This window comes from Rattus norvegicus, chromosome 7, assembly GCF_021556685.1.
Source record: "Rattus norvegicus strain SHRSP/BbbUtx chromosome 7, alternate assembly SHRSP_T2T, whole genome shotgun sequence".
In the NCBI taxonomy this organism is placed as follows: Eukaryota; Metazoa; Chordata; class Mammalia; order Rodentia; family Muridae; genus Rattus; species Rattus norvegicus.
Window position 1 is genome coordinate 54,897,019 of NC_141540.1, and position 17,642 is coordinate 54,914,660.

Genomic DNA, 17,642 nt, shown 5'->3' on the forward strand with positions numbered 1-17,642 from the left:
AGAAAAAAGTTTAAAGAGCAAGTTTCTTGGAATAGATGTGTATAAATCTTAGGGTTTTACTTCTGTGAACAGACACCATGACCAAGGCAACTCTTCTAAAGAACAACATTTAAGTGGGGCTGGCTTACAGGTTGAGGGGGTTCAATCCATTATCATCAAGGTGGGAAACAAAGCAGTTTCCAGGCATGCATGGCACTGGAGAAGCTGAGAGTTCTCCATACTGTTCCGGAGAGGACTGACTCCCATGTGGTAGGTTAGGAGGAGGATCTCTTTACTCATCCCCACAGTGACACACCTACTCCAAAAAGGCCTCGCCTCCAAATAGTGCCATTCCCTGGGATAAGCATATACAAACCACCACAGTATATATTAAAAGTTATAATTTCATTAAGTTATTAACTTAGTACAGTGTGAATTACAAAGGAAAAGCAAGGTGGTGGTGAATGTCTCAGAACAGAGGATGCTGATGCCCAGGAAGATCTATGGAGTCCCTAGGTCCTTCTCCCAGAAGGAGGAGAAACATTTCATTTCTACACAGAAAGAATAGAACTCATAGCATCTTCCACAAGCATTTCTCCTATTTCCAATCCACCCTGTCAGCTTCCCATGATGCCAACCAGCTTCCTTAGAGGTTTGAAGAGAGAAGGGTGCAAGATGCAAAAATAAGGAATGATGGTGTTCAAGCAATTAACAACAGGATGAGTTGGCTGAGAGGAACATCAAAAACAAAGAGTATTTCTTCTGTCTCCCACCTTCCACAGCTCATATCAGGCATTCACCTCCTTGACATTCACAAGCTGTGCTGAGCACAGAGATCTACATCCCGATTAGCTATGCCATGGCACCTGCAGTACCGACCTGCCTGACTCACTACCCGTGTCTGTGAGAGAATAATTAAAGGACTGAGAGCCTTTTTCCTAAAAGGAATATTCCATATATCTGAAAAAAACGGTGTTGATTTTTTCCTATGATAGTGATGGAATATTCCATAGATCTCAGAGATGTTATTGCAAGGTAATCAAATATTTCACATAAAACATTATAGACTCATAGCCTAGTATGTTTATCTCTTAAGACACAAAATTCCAACTCTCTTTATTGCTTTTTTACCATTGCTTCCCATGTCTTTTAGCTTGCCATGTGAATACAATCTCTAAAAGTCACCATAATCCAGTTTGTGATTCCTAAGTCCCCATTGATAGGATTTTGAGTTGGTCAATTGTTCTCATGTGCATGTGTGTAACCGAATAAGGACATAATACAAACAAGCTTGAGATAATTAGATGGGCCTGCGGATACCTGCATCATGCACTTTGCCTTTCTGATTAATTCCACTCTGTAGTCGACACTTGCCACTGAGTTAATAAAACACAGCATCAGAGAGGAACAAGAGTACAAGGTCCTCTAAAGCCAGGAGAATCAATCTGAACACTATGACCTTCCCACGAGTAATTTGTGCAATATCTTGGCAAGACTCCAAAGTGGCAACCAATCCCGAATTATGATCTATTTTAGAAAGAAACTAAACTTATCAGGGGAAAAATTAAGATGTGAACATCATAATCAATACTGACACCCACTGAGCTAATGAGTTGCTGTCATTATAATAACAATGGAAGAAAAATAGCAAGAAAAGAAACTCTTCGGGCTGAGGTGATTAAGTCTCTGTGCGGGAGAACATTTATGCAGGTGAAATCTATTTTAAAAGCATGCTTCAAAATAGAAAACACTGAAGAGTTAATTTACGATTCATTCTCTGCATTGCACAGACAACTTAATCTTACAAAAGTGTTCTATCGATCCTCAGAAATCAGTTGCCTACTGCTTCTGCAGCGTCTAAGGAGATATTACTCTCTAGTTTTCTAGTTTCTACTGGCCTGTGTACTTCTTGATATTTTATCCTTAACTCACATCATGCGACCAGATATGAGAAAGGTATTTGTCCCTATGGCTATTATTTGACATTCTATTGCCACCAAAATGGGGAGAGGGTGCAGGCTCACGGGGCGTTTAAAGTGTTATGCTAAATGCTTTTATTCTGTTGCCTCATTGAAAAATACAGTGTCTTGGATTATGGTCAAAAAGAACTTGGCACTGTATCTGTTATATATTTAAACAAAAGTCAACATCCTTTTCCTTCACTGACCTATGCAAAGAAGAGTGTAGCCATCCTCCAGGAATGGGGTTGATGGGCCCTCCATTGGTTCACAGGAGGCCCTGGTAGCTCAAGCAGTGTTCTGAGATATGGCTCATTCTCTTCCACATGATAGGATCAACACATCTGGGATTTCTACTTATTCTCCAATTAAATAAGCCATAAGTTCTTTTTTTTCCTCATTCTTATTTCAAAATTAACCCTGGCTAATATGTTCTTCTATGGTTCTGCCAAAGCATGACAAATACAGAGGCGGATGCTCACAGCCGACCATTGAACTGAGACCAGGGTCCCCAATAGAGGAGTTAGAGAAAGGACTGAAGGAGCTGAAGGGGTCTGCAACCCCATAGGAAGAACGACAATATCAATCAACCAGACCCTCCCTCCTCCAGAGCTTCCAGGGACAAAATCATCATCCCAAGAGAAAACAGAAATGGACCTATGGCTCCTTCCATATATGTAGCAGAGGATGGCCTTGTTGGGCATCAGTGGGAGGAGAGACCCTTGGTCCTGTCAAGGCTCGATGTCTCAGTTCAGGGGAATGCCAGGGCAGAGAGGTGGGAGGGAGTGGCTGGGTGGGAGAGGGAGCACCCGCATAGAAACAGAGGGGAGTGGTGGGATAGCAGGTTTCTGGAGGGGGAACCAGGAAATGGGATACCATTTAAAATGTAGATTAAAAAATACACAAAAAGAAAAAAATCAAACACCTCATTCTAACAAAAAAAAAAAGAAAGAAAAGAAAAATGGCAAAATTATGGTTATCCTGTGTTATGTACATTTAGTGTGCTATCTTATATATTTTTAAATGAGCAGGCTGTTGGTCCCAGACCCTTGAGTGTGGTGAGCAAAAGCTCCAGAGCTGATTTCCAGCCCCAGCTCCAAATGTACACATTCACCGTGACTCCTGTGAAAGTAGAATTGAGACCAGTCACGAAGACACCATCAATAGCAAATAGCAAACACAAAAAAATACACTGTCTAGTTTTTCTGATGAAAACATTTTCACTTATGAGAACAGACAGATCAATGGCAGATGACCATAAAAGTTTGAAGATGGACTTGCCTCAATGAGACCAGAAGAATGAAAACATCAATAGACATGCTAATGAGGAGATTGGGGGGAGTCTCACAGTGCCTAACCCTAGACAAAGAACTACAAATAATTAATGACTGCCAAAAGAGGAGTATTACTCTCTCTATGGGATGAGCACTTTAATTGGTTAGCCAATACAAAGTGGTCAGTTCTGAAATTATTTTCAGACAGACTACACAAAATGGATCCAGCATCTCTCTCTCTCTCTCTCTCTCTCTCTCTCTCTCTCTCTCTCTCTCTCTCTCCCTCTCTCCTCTCTCTCTCTCTCTCTCTCTCTCTCTCTCTCTCTCTCTCTCTCTCAGACACACAGCAATAGTAATCAAAAAACAGCCATCAGTTTTAGAAAGAGTAGGTGTATGGGAGAGGTAGGATGAAGGAAAGGGAAGGGAAGGATATATCCAAATCAGAGCCCTATCCTTCTTCTTTTTTTTTCCATTCTTTTTTTTAAATTTATTTAATACTTAATAATAATTCTTTGGTTTCCAGGCAAACATCCCCCTCCCCACTCCCCTTCCTTATGGGTGTTCCCCTCCCAATCCTCCCCCCATTGCCGCCCTCCCCCAACAGTCTAGTTCACTGGGGGTTCAGTCTTAGCAGGACCCAGGGCTTCCCCTTCCACTGGTGCTCTTACTAGGATATTCATTGCTACCTATGGGGTCAGAGTCCAGGGTCAGCCCATGTATAGTCTTTAGGTAGTGGCTTAGTCCCTGGAAGCTCTGGTTGCTTGGCATTGTTGTACATATGGGGTCTCGAGCCCCTTCAAGCTCTATCCTTCTACTCTTCCCAGCACCACCCTTACAAATCCCTTCCCGATTGACTCCTCCTCCCCTCCTCAGAGAAGGGGAATACCCCTCTTTGGGTACCACCTCACCCTGAGGCATCTAGTCCCAACAAGACTAGGCAAGTCCTCTCCCCAAGAATAAGAAGAAAATAACAAAAACAAACAAACAAACACATACATACATACCCTTCAGAGAATAGCTATATCAGGCTTTGCTTAAAAACACACTTATTTGGCTAATGAGAACAGTTGGCTCTTTCTATAAAAGTAATTTCAAACAACTAAATTATAAATCTAAGTCCTCGCGTCTAAGAATGCTACTTACTACACTGCATTTTTCTTTAAAAAAACAGACCCGTGGGAATCTTATGCTAGCACTCCCTTGTGCAGGCTGTAAGACTGAATGATTGAATCACTTGTACATGCTGAGACAGAGTTTGCTGCTGTAGGACATTTCTAACAGCAAATCATGCTCACAGCTGGGAGCTGGGAGAGACAGTTTCATTTTTCAGCAATTCCTGAAATGTTGCATGGACACAGAAGTCTGTCATTTATGGAAGAGTGTATTCTTGATCTACCTACAGAATCAGCATTATGATATGGTTAAAGGCTGGCAAGAAATAACATGTGATACGTATGATCAAAAATATTTTTCTTTCATTGGACTTTCTAAATACACTTCTCTGCTGCTAAAATGTCTGGGCATCTATAACACATCCACTTGATTTGAAAGTGGGGAGCAGTGGTCTCAGAAGATCACTTTGTGTTGCTTCAGTATAATTCTATTTGTCCTTACATATGAGTGACAAGCTATGACTTACTAATAGATGGGAGGAAAAAAGAGGGATGACTCTCACACTTTTAAGTTGATCTTCTAACAGAAATCAAGTCAGAGACAGTGCCCTGTTAGCAAGAATGCTGTAGGTTGGCTTATCAGTGCCTAGAACTCATATTTTGAAGACCTAACCATTAGTCTCTCAGAAGTTGAATGCATTTGGAAATAATGTCATTATTTACAAATTCAAACTAACATGATCACATGGGATTATGGCTTAATCCAATACAACTGATGTTTATATAAGAGAAGAAATATGGATTTAGCATGCAGAAGGAGAAAATATGAAGATATAACTAAAAGACTGGAACAGATCCTTCCTTTCTATGGAAAACAAATATTGCTCATACCTGGTTTACTACTTGGGAAGCTGAGATAAGAAGATGCTGCATTTGAAGCCAACCTGGGCTAAACAGTAAAATCTTATTTCTAAAAGACAAACAAAAAAATTACATCCTTCTTTTCTTTCTCTCTTCCTTCAATAAACTCTTATTGGAGAAGAAAATGTGTCAGGGACCCTGTGGTATGGATGAAGAATCTAGAGTCACACAATATGGAATAAATACTTCCTATAAGTATTAGTTATTATGCAAGGAAGCACATGGTGGAATGGGATTTTAGAAAGAAGAAATATATGTTTTGTGAGAGGAATTATTTCCGATTAGGGTGGGGGCAGGAGTCAGAGAAGTATGGAGAGAGTTCTTAGAAAGTCACAGGCCTTTAGAAGAGATAGGTATATTCAGATCCTCAACTGAGACAGTAATTTATGTATCTGACACAGCTCAGGGAAGGGGCGCTGCACGTCTTAAGTGGTCCTGAGGCAAGTATACAGGGGAGACAACATCTGTAGTGAGGAAGCGGAAACTGTGAAGGATTACATGCTGGGTTTGAATAAGGGATTCCAGACATAAGCAAAGACATAAAGTATTCTGGCGTTGCTAGGGGCAGCACGTGTAACTGGTATTTGAAAGGAGTGGACTGAGGTCTCACAAGACACGAGATAAAGTAAATCCATGGACTAGAAGCCAGAATGCTCCGACATGGGACAAGGGGAGTGGAGAAGGTGTTGGTAATTCTGCAGATTAAGCACACAAGCATGTCAATAAATCCTTGGAGTTCATTTGCTTATTTGGCCTCAGCAATTGGCAGGGAAAGTGCAGATAGCCTGGTCGTCTCCATCTGGATTTGCCTTAAGGACCTTGCAAAAGTTTGCTTCTGCTTCATTGGATTTAAATCTCAGAGGACCGAGAGTGAATTGCCGTAACAAAGGAACATCAAGTCTACACTCTGGACATACTACAGCCAAGGCATGAGGTACCGAGAGGTGGGATATCAACAGATACAGACACACATAACTCCAAAGTTAATTGCAGACTTCCCAGTTTGCAAGCAACCAGTACTGTTTTTATTTAAGCAAAATGTAATATGATTTTAAAGAAACCTATAATTTTTATAAGTCACTCATTTGACCAGATAAACAGCAGGCCAAGAATGCTAAATAACATGCCTGGGTCAAAAAAACAGTGAGTATCCTAGCTATAACCAACCTAGGAATCTGTACGCTAAACTCCTTTGTAATAAACTAATTTATAGCAAATCCTACCACCAAGGCTGCACTTTTCTTAAATGTGCACAAATGCTAGAGATTTAATAATTTGAACCTATGCTTGTAGGCAGTTTATAATACCAAGAATCAAGAAATGGTGCACAAATGTTGCTATAAATTCAAGGTTAACCTGAGCTAAACATACGAAGGTTGACTGGAGTACCTAACAAGACCCTCTTTCCAAAGTAACCCCAAACAAAACTAAACAAACAAACCCCACAAATGTCTGTCTAATTAAGCACATATTTTGCAGTATGTACAGTGTAAATGACAGCCTTGACTAGACTTGTAGACTACATTTGTAGCCTGGATTATAGGATCCAAATAGAGAGAAGCAGGAATCTGACTACTCAGGTAAATTTTAAGTACCCCCATGATGAGCTCTCAAGGGCGCCATCCCTGCCAGACTTGGTTGTAGTGCTCTGAGATTGCTGTAAAGTCCCCGGCATAGCCTCATCCACTCTCTGGCTTCCTATGTGAAGGCATGATTGGTACTCAGAAAGTGTCTTCACTCCTGCAACCTGCTGATGTGACACAGTCAGGAGGGTCCTCACCAGGACCGAAGCCATGTAAGCAAGATGCCAAGTAAGCATGTAGCAAAACTTGGAGATAACATAATTTTTTTATTTAAAAAGGTACATAGGCATTTCATTAATATAAGAAAAAGAGAATTAACCTGTATGTATGTATGTATGTATGTATGTATGTATGTATGTATGTATATGCATACATACATAAGTATGTACATACATATGTACATACATGCATACATACATAAATATGTATGTATGTATGTATATTAAACTACAGAACTAGATACAAGGTTGGGAAAGACCAAGGGAAGCATGTTAGAGCAATAACCTTGGTAGTCCTTAGGATGGGAGACAATGAGTTATTTTTATATTTCCTTTTGAACTTTTATACATGGAAAGTTTCTTCAGTACTCACATGATAATTTTGTAAGAACAAAACGACCAACTTCTCTCAGAAAATAAGCGCTCATCTTTAATGAAAACGCTTTCACTTACAATTTATCTGAAAAACCATATGGGAGTTTTGTGGACGCCGAAAATAAAAACGGCAGCTTATTGCAAATAACTTCAACGTTGCAAACAAAAATGAAGTCAAGCAGAGATTTAAATGGAGGACATTGACACTAATGAATAAATCGTGGCCACCCACTCTGCAGCCACAGTGAAGACAGCACAGACCTTATCAGGTGACAGCCAGAAGTCCTCAATTTAATGATCCTGGGTTGCTGTCTCACTCCATTAGTTAGCCCATTAAAAAAGGAATTCACCCCAAGTATTTGAAAAAAGAAAATTTCATGTCTTCGTAGAACTTATTAAATAAAATTATACAATTAAATCCCCCAACATGATCACTCTAGCTTTATTTCTTTTTGTTAAAAAAAATTTCTAGTATTAGAAGTCCAGGTTGCTTTTCCATTATTGTTCAATGCTACATGAGGATTTGTCAGCATACACAAGAAGCATGCCCCACTGGCACTGTTCTGTTTCTTTCTGAATGCTTCAGAGATATTTCCACAAGTATTTACGGTCAAGATCATGACAGACTTAAATGCATAGACATGGAAGCCCAAACCCAAAATCTCAGCACAGAAAGACAGAAAGTTTGAGGCTAGCTTAAGCTATATAGGCAAACCATGTCTCAGAACAAATCGCCAGCATCATAACAAAGAACAAAAAAACCGTAATTTGCTTTCCCAGGACCAATAGGGTAGCCATCCTTTAGGGCAGTGGCTCTCAAACTTCCTAATGCTACAACCCCTTAATACAGATCCTCACATGTGGTGGCCCCCAACCATACAATTGTTTTCATTGTTACTTTATGCTGTAATTTTGCTACTGTTATGACTTGTAAGGTGATAGTCTTAGGCGACCCCTGTGAAAAGGCTGTCTTTCTTCTCCTAAAGGGGTTGTGATCCACAGGTTGAGAATCCCTGCCGTAGGCACTCCAGAAACATCAGAAACGTGTCTTCTGCGTTTTTACATTTTATTGGCAACATGCGGTAGATACAGAATATGTCCACTTAGTGAACTAACATATTCTTTTGAGCTGAACTGAAAAAGTCTGTTCATAATTCTAAGCAGATATATTTAGTATAACAGGGAAAGTTTTCACAGAAGTCAGAACTTGTCTTCAAGACATAATTAGAATCTTGAACTAATTTATATTTTTAAATAACAGCAAAAACACAGGAACTGGGTTCAAAATAAGTCATCATGGTTTATTAACAAATTCAGGAAAATTACTTGCTCTAGGAAATCTTCTTTAGTAATATTTATTCTTATTATGGCTAATATTTAGTGTTATTAAAGGGTAACAAAAAAGTCATAATGGGCCTATTGCAATGAAAAAATAATCTATTTAAACAATAAAACACATTTGCAGTACAAACTAGGTCTTCTGAGTCATTTTTATTATAACCACCTTAACTCTTACCTTTCTTCTAGTCTCATCATTAATTGCTACTATCCAAAGGTTCAATAACAAATCATATTTATAATATATGTATATTATATATGCATAATAAATCATAATTATACATTTGGTGGAAAATCCTATATAAACTAAAGCACTATAAATATGACTTTTACTGGGAAAAATTATAAAGTGACAAAGTTAAATTTTGGTCAATCTTAATATTAGGACTATTTTTTGAGAAAGGGTTTTTACAATTTAGTCCAGGATATGTTAAATTGGTCTATGTAACAGAGTTTGGTCTATAGTTCATAATCCTCCTCCTCCACCTTCCAAAGTCCACAAATCCCAAAACGCTAGAATTACAATTATGCCTACAGTACCACCATGACCCAAACTCATTTAAGTGAACTTTTTCATATGTATATCTCTGTGTGTGTGTGTGTGTGTGTGTGTGTGTGTGTGTGTGTGTGTATTTTGCCTGCCAAACAGGTCTTTCAAAAAGGTCATGTAGCATTTTATAACACTTGTGTAGTTGCATTCTTATCATGAAAGGTACTGAAAGAAATTCCAGTTAAGGCATATCTATGACCTCAGCTAGTTGTATGTCAGTATATCCTTTGAATCAACAGTGTTTAAGATTTTCACAATCCCAGTTCCTATGTCCTCTGTAACGATCTTTGAGGACAGTATCTCACTACATGTGTGGTATAAACCAATTCTAGAAGGAGTTTTTATGTTTATTCATTATGAGAGCTGCCTGCTCTCATAACTGGAGGCATCAGTCCAGAAGCCAGAAGCCTGAAATATGGGCAGAGTACCAATGAGAGGATGATAGACATCAAAAGCAGTTTTTATATGTCCCTAGTATCTGTCATTTAACTACCTCTATTTACAGTTAAGATCTATGAGCAGAAAGGTTGGCCATCTGATTTTGAAATGGAGTAATGACATTTACTTTACCTATTTTCCCCTCAGGCTATTAATATTATTTACTTTCAATTACTATGGAATGCTAGCTAATGAAGGAAATACTTAAGGTATGAGCATATACGATTCTGACATTAAGCTAGAGCAAACGAACACAGACTAGAATGAGTCTTTACAGTGCACACAGAGTAAAGGAAAGCATAATGAGTCTGACCTATAAAATATTTGCTTGCCATTCTAGGAAAAATATGTTGACTTTATTTTTTTTTCTGTTTGGTGCAGGTATGGGAACAGCAAAGGCTTCCTACATTCATGCATGATTTCCTACACTGCTTTATTATAACATCCCGTGATTCTCCTTGTAATGGCAATACTTTGCATGGTACTATCAATGGTAGACTTAGAGATTCAATGTGACTATATGTTTAGGGTGTCTTACTTCACTGTATGAAGAGGCTGAGGAACCTGTCTTATTTCCATCCTTTCATCAGACATACACATGAGCTCAGTACCCACTGTATTTTAGAACCCTTTGTCTCATAGCTTACCATCATTTTGTACTTCTCAATCTCTGTTCAGTTTATATCCTACCTTCATCACTTATATAAATATTATATACTTATATAAATATTATAATACTTTATATAAATATTATATAATCATATCTGAGTCATAAATGGTGACATATACCTGTAATCTCAATAACTCAAGACAGAGGAGACAGTACAGGGTTAGCCTACATTATGTTCCAAGACCCTATTTCTAAAATCAACCAACCAACAAAGACAACCAAACAAACTCGAGACAAGAGATTCTCTTATTAGATTCAATCAGCCAGTGGTTAGTCCTGGGTAAATTTAATTCTATGCTGTTTCTGCTCTTCTACACAAGCTACTGCGTAAGGCATCAGGAAGCATGACCAGACTTGAATTTACCACAAGCATTAACAGCCTAGCCATAGGTTATGTAAAGAACCTTAGTACCATGAAGAATAAAGTGCAAACAACCCCATATTTAAGATTTTGTACTTTGTATCCTTAAAATAAGAAATAGAATTAGTGAAAGAAACTATTCACTGTAGCAACCCCTTAAAATAAAGTACACTGAAAAAGCAAGCTTGTAGAGACCTGAAGCATAAGAGTAGTTGAACAAGATTGATTATCCAAGTAGAGATTGCTGTCAATAGATATTAGGGGCCTTTCTGAGCTAAGACAATGCTGTATAATTGGAAATAAGCAGTGTTTATCTGTATTCACTAAATGTCACTAAAGTGTACATTGAATATGGGTAATTTTTGTCATATATATTTGATTTCATTGAAGATGATATCATTTTAACAAAGCTTTCAGCATCTCTCTGAAAAGATTATATCTTTGACACGTTCATTAATGTTCAGTCATGATTGTAAATAAGGATTAATTTCTCAGTACTCTAACCTCGATGTCAGTACAATTGAGATTTACAGAGGAATAGAATTAGAAATTCCAGGTATTTTACCATCCACCTACACTAATGTTAACGGTACCTTTTCTATTTCAGAGGTAGTTCTTTGGAACTACCCCTCCTCCCACACAGCTACACCTTGCTTGTCTGTCCAGACTTCTACAACAAAATACCATAGACTTAGTGGCTTTGAAACAGTGTCTTACTTAGGGTTTTACTGCTGTGAACAGATACCATGACCAATGCAAGTCTTATAAAGGACAACATTTAATTGGGGCTGGCTTACAGGTTCAGGGCTTCAGTCCATTATCATCAAGGCAGGAGCATGACAGCATCCAGGCTGGCATGGTGCATGAGGAGCTGAGAGTTCTACATCTTCATCTGAAGGGTGCTAGTTGAAGACTGACTTCCAGCTAGAATGAGAGTCTTAAGCCTACTCCCACAAGGACACACCTACTCCAGCAAGGCCTCCTAATAATGGCACTCCCTGGACCAAGCATAAACAAACCATCACAAACAGCATCCATTTGTTTCTCAATTGCATGGCTTGCTTTCTTTTCTACACAGAAATTCTAGTGTGATTTTAATGTGCATAGTGCTGATGTGCATGATGATTCAACACATGTTAATTTCTGCTAAAATAAGCCTTAGGTAAGCTCAAGGCCAGCTCTTCCGAGACATGCCCCAGTGTCCACAGTGACTTTAGATTTGTATGTTTGGATTAAACTTTAAGTTGAACGCTGAGATAACAGTTTTTCAGTCACTCACACTTAATCAGGTAGCTGCTCCCAGCTACATTCTGCACAGAAGCATTATTATCAGGTGCATTGCTTAGTTTGATTGGTTCAAGATGATTTGTTGTAAAATACAACAATATTAGTATGTGCTTTTACTTCGTCATTTAAAAATGAAAGAAGATGCAAAAAGTCGTGTTATTTACTACACAAACAACCAGGCCTGATAGCCTATGTTCTTTGTTTCTTGTCATTCCTACCTTGCTCTCTCACTGCACATTAACTTTTTTATTAATGGCTTCTTTTTGTTTTGTTCTCACATTATTGAAAATACATTCTTTTCTCATACAGTTTCTCCTCACTCTACTCCTCTCCCTCTCCTCTTGATCTACATCCTCTCTCTCACTAGAAAATAACAGGCTTCTAAGAGATAACAACAACAGAACATGACAAAACAAAATACAATAAGAGGAAGCAAAAACTAACATATCGAGGCTGGACAATGCAACCCAGCAGACAGAAAAGAGCCCAAGAGCAGGCACAAGAATTAGAGACCTACTTGTTCACACACTGAAGAGTCCCATAAAAATGCAAGACTGAAAGTGATAATGCAGAGGTTTTCAACCTTCCTATTCCTGTGGTGACTCTTTAATATGGTTTCTCATACAGTGAGGACCAACAATCATAAAATTATTTTCATCGCTAACTTCAGCACTGTTACGATTTGTAATGTAAAGATCTGTGTTTTCTCATGGTCTAAGGAAATCTCTTGAAAGTGTCACTTGACTTCCAAAGGGGTCAAAATCAATAGGTTGAGGACCACTGCTACAATATGTATGTAGAGGAACTGGTGTAGATCCGTGCTTCAGTCTCTGTGAGCTCATGTACACCTTGTTCAACTGACTCAGAGGGCAATGCTTTCCTGGTGTCTTCCATCCTCTCATACAACAGACTTTTCTATGCTTCTTTGGTCTTCTCCTAAATCCTTTTCATCTCTCCTAGGATATGTGTCAGAATATCTCAAGCCTTTTTAAAGTACCTGCTTAATATATACTGTTCTTTGTAAGTCTTTCTGTACATACTATTAGCAGAGTTCTTGAAATTCTCACCTCTCTTCATTCACTACTCACGTTCTTTAATTCTGGTGACAGAGGATACAGAGCTAGGATGGGTTTACACAGAGGAACCATCATGGCTTGAACATACCATTGCCAGTTGCTGGAACCCTGTATTTCAAGAGGGGCATTCATTTTTAATTTAGTGGCAAGAGGTATGTAGCTGCTCTTTACTGCCTACTCATATTTTAACCATAAGTTATTCAAAAGGGAACCTATAGGATTTACCATAAATGATTGGGGGTTGGAAAGATGGCATAATGATTAAGAGACCTGTTTTTAATTCCAGAGAACCTGAATTCAAGTCCCAGCAGCCATATAGGGCTCACAGTCATCTGTAATTCCAGTTGAAAGGGATCTGATGCTCCTTCCTGGTACAGAGACATGCATGCAGACAAAATACCTGTCTTGAGTGGTTCTAGAAATTTGCATATCTGTTCTCCAGGGGTACTCTGATCTAGGTTCTACACCATTATGGGGACACTCGATGTTTGCTAGGACCAAAATTATTAGATATTTGTTTGGATCTCTCTGTTGGTCTGAAATGTATCAGCTAGAATGCAGCATGAGCCTTAAAAGTAAAGTGTTCCTTTTATGTTATAATCTTTCCAACCCAGTGACACCATTGTGTTGATTCCTGGGTTACTCCAGCACAGTGTTAATACCATTAGCAATTTCCACTGCCAAGTAACAATAACATAGGGAATTATATCTAATATGCAGCCCATAGTTTGAATGTCTTTCCCCTTAATCTCTGTCTACTCTCCCATAATCCATTCCCCTTCCCTAGCATGAAGTGCCTCATCTCATTTGCTTACCATACAAAGCGCACCCATCTTCTAGCCTAATAGATTACACACACTCAATGAATAGATTACCTATGTTCATTCACCAAAACAGATTTTGTTAAATCACCTCAACACATGGTGATTGTGACATTGTCTGCATTGATTGTTACCTATTGTAAAAAAGATAGAAATTGTTCAGGAGGAAGTATACCTTGATTTACTGTGATGATACTTCTCCAAGAACAGGACCTTGGACAGAGACCGCAGGTAAAAAAGGGCAAATGGTGCAGCAAAGAGCATGTGAGACACAAAAGCAGCAAATGTCAGGGTTAGAAATTAGTTACGATTGCTCAAGGGATGAGAAAAGAGCCCAGGGCTAGGGAATGAAGCTAGGACAAAAGTCAGCGAGCAAATACATTTTAAAAGAAATTCAGACTGGAGGCAGGGAGAAAAATTTCCCACATAGCTACATAATTCACATGCACACACAAGCACGTGCAGACACACCTGCACACAGAGAGACTCTACGGACTGGGCGAATGGGTATATGCAGATGAAAGAGGTTGGATGGCCCTACTGTTTAACATGATTTAAGGTATTGATGGAGGGTGAATCAGGAATGATACTGAAAACTAGAATCAGAATTCACTAGCTACCCTTTGTGTATGGCTGCAAAAAATAGACTAAATTGTGCACACATTTATTTCAGAATGTGGATATATTAATTTTAAGGTATTTGTCATAAATAATCAATTGAAGAATTATTCTATGTACCAATACTTAGTCATAGAAATGAGCAATGTCTTCTTGTTCAGTGAAATAAAAATTGGGGTGAAAGGCTAAATAAATCAAGATGAGAAATATATTTTATATTAGTTGACTTAGATACCGATCTCATTATTTATGATGATTCGAATAAAAGTCAAACAGAACAGTTCCAGTAAAAAATGGCTATGCCTGATATGTACATGCATGCATGTGCACACACACACACACACACGCACACACACACACACACACACACACACACACACACACACACACACACTCCCTTAAAGAGCTGGAGATAATGGAGAACAAGATGTTAGCCTAAAGCAAGAGCTGCATGTCTTCAAAGTACTCTCACGAGAAACATCAATCTTATTGTACTTATTGTAATTGATGGTTTGAAATACATTTTATAGTTGCATAATTTGCCTCCAGTTAAATCCAAATGCATCTAGATTGACAGAAAAAAAAAACATTAACTATGTTTGTTTCTTTTAAATTAGAAAAATGAGTGTATGCTTTTACGGTTTGTCTTATAGATCATGAAATTTTTATTTTTTTAGTATTACATAGCTAATGTGGTCTAGCAAATGAAAGTGCCCCCTTTTTTAAAAAAGGTTGCAAAACAGAAGTTGCAGTAGACACTGGAGGTCTGTGGTGACCTTACTTATGAAACAGCTTTGTGCGCATCAGCATCTTCCGTGCCGAGGGATTACCTGTCTGCGTCCACTGTCACATCGTGAACGCCTCTCTGGATGACATCCCTGGAAGTTGCTGTGTCCGGCACTCGGTTAAGACTTCTAGTGTATAGGTTGAGCCCACCATCTGTCATGTACCTGAAAAGAATTACCAATATAATATCAATCAGCAGAAAGTTAGCGACCTTATCCACATGACTTAAGAAAACTACTGAATTGGGAATTTTCAATAACTACTCAAAAACCAACCATATAAAATCATTATATACATATATAATGTATACTATATATAAATAAACTTTATTTTATTTTCAATTTTATTAAAATGTCAATATTCCTTACTATAATAGTCAGTAGCTTTTGATAAAAGTTGTTAGACATGCATCCCCACACACAAACATACAGACACCACAGACACACACGTGCCTACCACGGTAGACATGTACCCCTGCACATACCTGCTTGCACGCACAATCACCACAAATAACACACACTATATACACACACCAAATGCATAATTGTAGAGCCGTAAATGTTGAAACTGCTAGAGTAAAGAGTTGAGAAAGTGTTCAAATTGCAGCAATAGGTAAGACCTGCCTTAATACAATTCTAGCATCACAGGAAATAACCATTAGAAGTAACCAAGGAAATGGTGTGGAGAGAGTCACAGAATTCATGAGACACAAAAGTGGAACATAATAATTACAGCTGCAATGGCCGAGGCAGTGTCAGAGAAGAGGTGCAGGAGGCAGTGGAAGGGAATCAGTGACAACTATAGAAGCACACAAGTGTCATAAGAAAATTAGGTGCTTTGTACACTAATTAAAATAATAAATTTTCAAAAAGATATTTTGAAATAATGTTTTGGCATTATTGTATAGGTTAAATATGTATAGTTTGCTTGTTTGTCTATTTGATGATTGATCAATCGATTGATTGATTGATTGATTGATTGATTGACAGGGTCTCATTCTGCATCTCCTCCTGAACTAGAACTTACAGTGTAATCCAGTGTAATCTCTATCTCACGGCAATACTCTTGCCTCGGGTACCTGAGTGCCAGATTACAGGTATGATTCACTATCCCTAACTTTTAGTTGCTTTAAAAATCTTGGAATTGGTTTCTGAGATTTTCTCCTTTTCTTTCTACACTGTTAAAATCGGTTCTCTATCTGTAGTGCTGCTATGGACTAGTTGCATGGGCTCTGAAAGCATTTCAATTATCTATGATCGAGCTGTGTCAGCTGCAAACTAAAATGACAGCAATGGTAAGCCTACCTCTGGTTATGTTGAGATAGCAATGGTAATTATAACACACACACAAATATGTCTATGATGTATTGCCTATGTATGTGTTTGTTTATATGTGTATGTATATGATATCTATGTATATGTTTATATATGTATATGGTGTATATGATATGTATGAGATATGTGATATAGATGATGTATATAATGTATATGAGGTATGTGATATATATGATACATATGATGTGTATAATGTACATGATGGTATGATGTATATGGTATGTATGAGGTACGTGATGTCTATGATGTATGTGAGGTATCTGATATGTATAATGTACATGACATGTATAATGTATATGATATGTGCATGATGTGTTATGAGGTATGTGATATATATGATGTATATTATGTATGTAATGTATATGATATGTGTGTAGGATGTGTATATGAAATGATGTATATGATGTATATAATGTATATTATATGATGTATATGAGGTATGTGATATATGACGTATGTGATGTGTATAATGTATATGATATGATGTGTATGATGTACTATGAGGTATGTGATATATATGATGTATATGATGTGTATAATGTACATGATATGATTATATGATATGTATATGGTATTATATATATGATGTATATAATATACATGATATGATGTGTATGATACATTATGAGATATGTGATGTATACAATGTTTATGATGTAGATGATGTGGATATAAATATACAAGTGTATTCACATTTGTATGTGGGGTGTGTGTGTGTGTGTGTGTGTGTGTGCGTGTGTGTGTGTGTGAAGAGCACTGCCTGTCATGGAATAGCACTGTGTGACTGAAGTCTACTTCACAGCTATTTGTTTTATGAATGTTTCTATAGTGACACAAAATGGCTAGTATTTTAGAGATGAAACTGGTGAGTCGATGTTGGGGACATGTGTTCACAAGAATGACACACTCAGGTTCTAGTGCCTTTCAGTGGCTGTATCCATGT

At 38.0% G+C, this 17,642-nt stretch overlaps 1 protein-coding gene across 8 annotated transcripts in view; it reads right to left on the reverse strand.

Moving 5' to 3' along the window:
- Window positions 1–17,642, reverse strand: part of Nav3 (neuron navigator 3) — a 330,800-nt gene that overhangs the window by 125,606 nt on the left and 187,552 nt on the right. For all 8 annotated transcript variants that reach the window (NM_001439506.1, XM_087557238.1, XM_087557237.1 and 5 more), the window contains 1 exon segment: window positions 15,410–15,529. In NM_001439506.1, the coding sequence (NP_001426435.1) occupies window positions 15,410–15,529 (120 nt within the window).